General features: G+C 41.2%; 1 protein-coding gene across 1 annotated transcript; it reads right to left on the minus strand.

The window, feature by feature from the left end:
- Positions 1-12: 12 nt before the first annotated feature.
- LOC123466243 (segmentation protein paired-like) lies at positions 13-7,104 on the minus strand. Its single transcript, XM_045171600.1, has 3 exons — positions 1,292-7,104; positions 733-1,227; positions 13-671 (listed from the first exon to the last, which is right to left on the minus strand). Exons 1-3 carry the CDS (start codon positions 1,733-1,735, stop codon positions 195-197), a joined length of 1,416 nt encoding a protein of 471 aa, XP_045027535.1. The 5' UTR covers positions 1,736-7,104; the 3' UTR covers positions 13-194.
- Between the last annotated feature and the right edge of the window lie 64 nt (positions 7,105-7,168).

Raw genomic sequence — 7,168 nt, forward strand, 5'->3', positions numbered from 1 at the left:
AATATAGGCCAATTCGAGTAAGTAATGACAATTTTGATGTATTATCCAGTCGTTGATGGCTCCGTACAGAGGAATGGAGTTTTACACTAGAGGTCGAACTGACGGAATGTAATAACAGAGATTTAACAAACACGAATGAAACAAATTATGCGTATTAAAAAAAAACGAATTAATTATTATTTTAAAAATTTTAATTAAAGCGGACTGTTGGGAGATGGACCGTTGTCCCCGTTATTATTATTGTTATTGCCAGATGAGGAGACGTCGACGAGCTCCTCGGCGTGACGTTTCGCTTTCAGTCGTAGATCGGCGATGGAATTGAATGGATCCCGAAGATGAACGGCTGTTGTCAGGTCCATAGCAACCGTTGTTGACGGCGAAATGGGAGTAGTAAAACCATAACCAGCGGCTGCGGCTGCTGCTGCAGCCGCGTTCATCCAACTGAGGGTCCACGGATGAGGAGGGGGAGGATAGCCGGCCAAAGAAGCGGCCAATGAAGCCGGATGGAAGAAGAATGAGGCAAGTGAGGAAGTCGTTGGAACAGGATTGACCAAAGTGTCGGCCGAAATGACCGTCGCTGATGGAACAATTAATGAAGACGACGCAGGGCTCGGTGACGGCGCTGATCCGCATTCCGGTGTCGATTTGGCGTTGTTCAACGAAGAGACGTACTGTGTCAAACAATCGCGAAATGTTGTGCCTTTATTCGTTCACTTTTATTCAAATTTTTACCTGTTGAGCTGCTAGAAGTGCGCTGGCATCCATCAAGCGCGGAAATGGATGCAACGGCAAAGAAGGAATATCCATGCCTCGTGATCCCCTTTCAGCCGCTGATATGGAAGACGTTGGCGCCGTAGTCCCCGCTAGTGACGTCATAAAACTCGTTGATTTCACGCTGGATGTTCCGTGGTGATGATGGTGGAACGAAGATGTCAAACTTGTTGTCGCTCCCGATTGTTGGGTGGATACCCTACTAGCGCTGTTATTACAAAGACTATTTCCACTGATAGACAGTCGAGGATGGTGAATGCCCAATGAGTTCTCCGCCATCACGTGCTGCAAAAGAGTGTGATGAACACCGGAAGCTCCTATTGCACGTTCACCAAACGCACGATGACTTCCGACGGATCGCCCAATTGGATCGAACGAGAGGATGGATGTGTCGTGTTTACCGTGTCCCTGGCTTTCGTGTTTGCGGCATTTCGCCCGCCGATTTTGGAACCAAACCTGTTCAATGGATGTTTAAAAGTATAAGACAAATGTGATAAACTCTTTTGCTCTAGGGACGGACCTGGACGCGAGCTTCACTAAGTTCTAGTCGCTGGCTAAGTTCTTCGCGCATGTAAGCATCCGGATAGTGAGTTTCTTCAAATAGCCGTTCAAGCTCTGCGAGCTGTTCCAGCGTGAAATTAGTCCGACTTCTCCTCGGTTTGATTTTACCCGATTGGAGATCGCGATGCTGGGCGTCGGCGGATGGTGATGCTGGCGGTGAATTCGTCTGCTGACATTGACTTTGTTTGCTATTCTCTTGCACCAGCAGCAATTCGTGATTCACGCAAGACGACGGGTCGTTTTTGAAGATCAACTGGCGACGGGACGGCCGACGATGAACCGATGAATCCTTCAAATCATTTTCTTCCTCTTCTTCTCTGTCGTGTGCCGTGCTGTCGGCCGGATAGCCCGTCTTGGCGGACAAACAATCTTGACTTTCTTTATCCAACAACAAAACGGCCATTTGATCTGGTTGAGATCAAAGAACTGAGATGGAAGTAAATTCACTTGTTTTTCTTTTCTTTTTGCAAGTCTTTACTCGAGTAGAACCCCTTGAGCAATGGATGCGTCCTTCCGGCCAGTCGACTGGATATAATAACAGAGACAACTTGCGAGAGATACAGATCAAGTGGATGTACGTAATACTCTCTCTGCGCAGGATCGCTCTTCTCCAATTGGCTGGCGAATCCGACCAATGAGAAAATTCAGACTCGACATCCGCTTCGTTCATTCGGGAGTCGTTCGGACAGCTCCTAACTGTGGCCCATATATAATAGAATCGTGATAGGGCCATTACACTCCGTTTTTTTTTTTTTGCCTGTTCCGGTGCGTTAAATCTTTGTTTTGATTCAATTACACACACAGATGCAGAGATACATTGGACGAAATTTTCTGTTCAAAATCCAGTAGATTGTTTTCCTACCCATATCCCCCCTCTCTCTTCTCTCAGCTCGTTATGTATACGTAAATGTCGTTCTAGGAAGAAAATTCACTGGTAGGTCAGAAAAGAAGGGGGGAAGCATTAATCGAATTATGTCTTTAGAGCGGCTGATGCCGGACTCCCTTTCCACCGCCACCCTCACCGCAATAACAACAATTGTGTTGCAGATATAATGACGATGGTTTATCGTCACAGTCTTGGAATAAAAAGAAGGAAAAGTGTCACCGTTTCTGTCCCCCCCCCCCCGTCTCTCGTTGTCTGTATTTGTACTCCTTGATTCCTGCTGCGCTGAATGGATCGTCGTGCCGCTACTGTGTAACACGGACTAATGACCGGATCCATCAAAGTCAGTTGCGTTCCTTGTTTTCATGCCTTACCGCACCATCACCAAGTAAAAGATCCTAAACATCTACGTTATTATTGGAGCAAAAAAAAAAAATTGGTTAAGTTGTTGTATGCACGTGAACGACGGATGGTTCGTCTTCGAAAATAAATCGGCAGAAGGAATAAACTAATGGAAAAATAAGAATTCTAGCTGATATACAGTGGTCTTAGTTAAATATTCACAATCAATTGGGGCCGAGCGTTATATGGTAATTCAAACGATTTGGGAAAAGTTCCAGAAACGATCTACATATGTCCATAACGCTTCCATCTTTTGGAACAGATCCCATATTTCCCGTTTGCTGTAACGACATTAACTCGAAAAATAAAAAACAAAGAAAAATTTGAAGCGTTTTTGAGCAACTTCCAGGAGCAATTTAAGACAAACCTGAGGGCTCTATTACGAGTCGTCATTGTTTATCGTTTTTTCTTTTTGCGATGAAAGAAATGCTCAATAGCAGAGCTTATCGCAGCTAAAGGAATGACAGGAAAGCTCAATTCGATTAGTCATCTTACACGGTGACGATTCGTTTTCTCCATCGTTTAAATACACGAATAGTGGAGTATCAAACGGAGCTAGCGAGAAACAAAGAAAGACCTACAGCAAGTGCACACAGTGACTGGTGTACAGCACTGGTTGTATATATTATCAATCCGCATGTACACTCCCATCACCAAACCCCTTCCCGGCTCAATCTCGGTAATTGGAAAGTGATGCGCGGACTCTTTTTTTGTTTAAATACCATTTCTATACTGTCAAGTCCCTCTACCATACACTATCGCGTGCATCCATAGACACACTCTGCTACAACTCTTCAAATTAATGAAGCGTGTAGTTGAGATACTCTTGCAACGACCCTTTTTTTCCCCCTATAAGAAAAAGAAAATATACATGCAAGTACAAGTATCTGCCTAAAGAAAAAAATAAAGAGCATCCAGGCGGTCTGTCTCTATCCGCAAACAGCCATCGAAAGAATATAACGGAAGAGGTGCCGAGAGACTGACAAATCGAGCCTTCCCCCCATCGGGACTAGCGCAAAAGGCGGCGCGCGACAATTGCCCCAAACGCATTCACTCGACAAGTCTTGGGACTATAATCGCCACTTAATGGAATGAGTTTTGGGACTCCCTTCTCCTTTCTTTCCCTTTAAAGCTATTATAAACGAGCAAATTCTATCCGTGTACGCAACACGATCAAGTAAAACACGGCAAGTCTAAACGATACACATCGAGATAATAGAAGAAACCCGTTTCAATTAAATTAATATTTGCAAGTCCCAACAAAAGATTCCGATTGTCGGGATGTTTTGTTGGTAGATTACAAAATCATTAATGAGCCTTGAATGTTATTTTTTATGTGTTATTTTTTTTATCACATTGCTATTTTTCTTAGATTTATGGCGGTTTTCATTGGCGCGGAATCTAATAATTGATGGGGGGCTTCGTTAGTTTTATTATCCTTAAATGTTGTGGGTGTTGTCCAGACGTAATTTACGAGTATCGTTCATCAATGGCAAGCCGAGTTTCTCTTTTCAAGTCTCTACAATCAATCTAAGAGTGTTAAACGCGTTAAAGAGAAGAAACGCGACTTCCAAATAATCACATTGGATCGGCAAACTAAAGAATAAATGTAGTACACAATTCTCCTTCTAAATAGATGAACCGCTTGGCCAAAGCTTCTTAATTGCTCTAATTGAATAAATAAATAAAACTTAATTTCTATACTTCCCCCTGCATGTAAAATGCATGTAGATTCTTGCAGCGTCCTCGTTTACCTCTAATAAGACGACACCCTGGTCGAAATTGACTGATGAACCGGGTCACCGCATTAACGTGACCCACGTGGAACCGCTAAATCTAATGAAAGAAGATCAATTGAAAAACACATATTATCCAATTATTTATAACCTGATTTATTACTGCTTCAAACAGCAAAAGATATTGATTTTAAATGTGGATTAAATCAAATAAAAACAACCCCGCCTTACCAGGACAAACCCAAATGGGGCAGGCAGTCATCACAACAGTCGGCCATCAACAACGATCGAGTCGAGCCCATATTTTTTTGCATCAAAGAACAAGGGAGAAACATTTAAAAAAATGAGGGGGGGGGGTAGAAATATGTTATAATACCAACCCTTTCGTAGCATATTTTTACAAGCGATACGCAATTCCATCTGGTCATACATTACGAGTCGATCGATAAGTCCCTTTCTTTCAGAGATGGCTGACTTATGACAGTGTCGTTCTAATGACTTGGAAAAAGAAAAAGCTAGGGGGGAGAGTAGATTAGCAGTCATCATCATCCGCCTCTTTTCTGGGGGGGTTTCAGTCAGCAAGAAAAACAAGACGGTTGGCAATGATGATCGTCTCCGACTGGTGGGCGACGACCGCGTCGCAAACAAATGTCACCGTCGACCGACAAACGATCAGTTTGTGTTTGTCACTGCAATTCACTGACATCCCCTTTTTCCCTTTACTATTATTATTTCCGTACCTCTTCCATGAGTAGACAAACATCCTCTTCTTAATGTCAAATCATGATTCCACCCTCTTTTCCATTCGCTTCGATGATAGATGTCCGGAGATCGAATTACGTTCGTCTCATTTACAATGTCGTCAGACAATAATTCAAATTGGCAAGATTTTTTTCTTTCTTTTTGGAGCGACAAAAAAAAAAAAACGATCTTGTATTTTTTGTTTTGTTCATATCAATCGATTACAAAATAGTTATGCACACCTCATCGTCATCTTTCTTTTCTTTTGTGTAGTAGTTGGTCTTTTCTTCATTTTTAGACCAACTCGCCATCGACATTCGAGTTGAGTCGCGTAGCCACCAAAAAAAAAAAAAATCATTAAAAAGATGATATGATAATCATCAACGTCAGTACAAAAAATTGAAATTGGAGAAAATTGGAGAGACTGAATGAATGAATTTTTAAAAAAGGAAATTTTCTACCCACAAAATATGTGAGGGGCAGTTAGTACCCCTCGGTCAAAGATTTAAAAAATAATAATAATGAACGGTTGGACATTGAATGGTCAAAACAAACGGCGATCAGGACATGGTCATTATCAGCAAATCTTATATCTCTTGTTTGCTGCTCTCTGTTGTGAGTGTTGGGGCAATCGGCGTGGGGGGAATAAACGGACAACACACACGCGGAACAGTTTTTTTTTTTTTTTTAGTGTAGAAATAAATAAACTAAAAAAAAAAAAGATACAAGACGATGATCTTATGCTGCTCATACGAATAATAATACTAATAACGTCGCAAAAAAAAAAAGGTACAACTGGTGGGCTATGTGTGTTGTGTTCTCAAGGCACATCAGGGGGGGAGGAGGAGTTGAAAATTGTTTTTATAAATCAACAAAAGAAAAAGCCTGTAAAAAAAAAAAATCGCAGACGATAAGAGAAAAAGAAAAACCATTTCCACTGCCGGATCGGTGCAAGTCCTCCCGCACGGGGCCCACGTACAGAATACACAAAAGAGAATGCGAGAGGAAAAATTAAAAAAACGTGGGGGGTTGAACCAGAATACAATCAAAAGATGAAGAAATATTAAGAGTATAAGAATTAAAAAAAAAAACAGAGGGAGATTAAGCAAAATAAAAACGGGGAAAAAAAAAAAAGCAAAATATAGCTTAAGTTAAAAACGATGGAGTGAGAAAAATCAAAGTGTCCAAGAATTCAAGCCTGCGCCATGTCAATGTAAAGACGACGGAATAAAACACATGCACTATATACCGGAGCAAACTCCCCTGTCAATCTTGTACGCTTGGTAATAGTAGCAGGATATGCAACAATTGGCGAAAAATCGCAAACAAAAACGGGAGGAAATCGATCGTGAAATAGAAATATAAAACTGAATGACGTGGAGATGCGGCACGGGGAATAAGACGCATCGAATTACACAGCACACACCCCTACCCGCTCTAATACTTGAACGACGTGAAAGCACAACAGCGTCGAGACTCGTTTTTTTTTTTTTCTTCAATTAAATTGTTAACAATTGTTCCCCCAAGAATAATAAAAGAAAATGTGATTCGAGTTCAATTTAGGGGGGGGGGGGAAATACTTCGATTAAAAGACGGAAAATAATCCCGGCAAAGCTGCACATGAACGCGTCTATTTTTCATAATTTTTTTTTTTTGCACGCAAACGAAATTCCGATGAGATTCTTCCAATGAGAAAAAAAAACAATTATATCAACCCAATTTTTGTTGCTTTGTTCGTAATGAATTTTTTTGAATAGCACGTTTAAGGAAGCATTAAAAAAAATAAAAAATCTTCGAAAATTATCTTAGCGTTTGTTTTGTGGGTGTGTGCGTTGTCCCAAGAAAAAGTCAGGGTAGTAGCCAATTCAATAAAAAAGCAGAAAAGTACAAATAAAAAAAAAAGGCCTTTATCCGAAAGTTATGTTGGAATGGTCCGAGGAGTGAAGGCCTTCGTCTCTATCCCCATCGTAAATAAAAACAGAAAAAAAAAAAAAAAAAATTGGTGTGAAGGTGTGGAGAAAAACTGAACCACATAAGATCGAAGTGAAGACACCTAGCAACGGTGAAAACCCTC

Source organism: Daphnia magna, linkage group LG3 (genome assembly GCF_020631705.1).
Source record: "Daphnia magna isolate NIES linkage group LG3, ASM2063170v1.1, whole genome shotgun sequence".
Taxonomy (NCBI): Eukaryota; Metazoa; Arthropoda; class Branchiopoda; order Diplostraca; family Daphniidae; genus Daphnia; species Daphnia magna.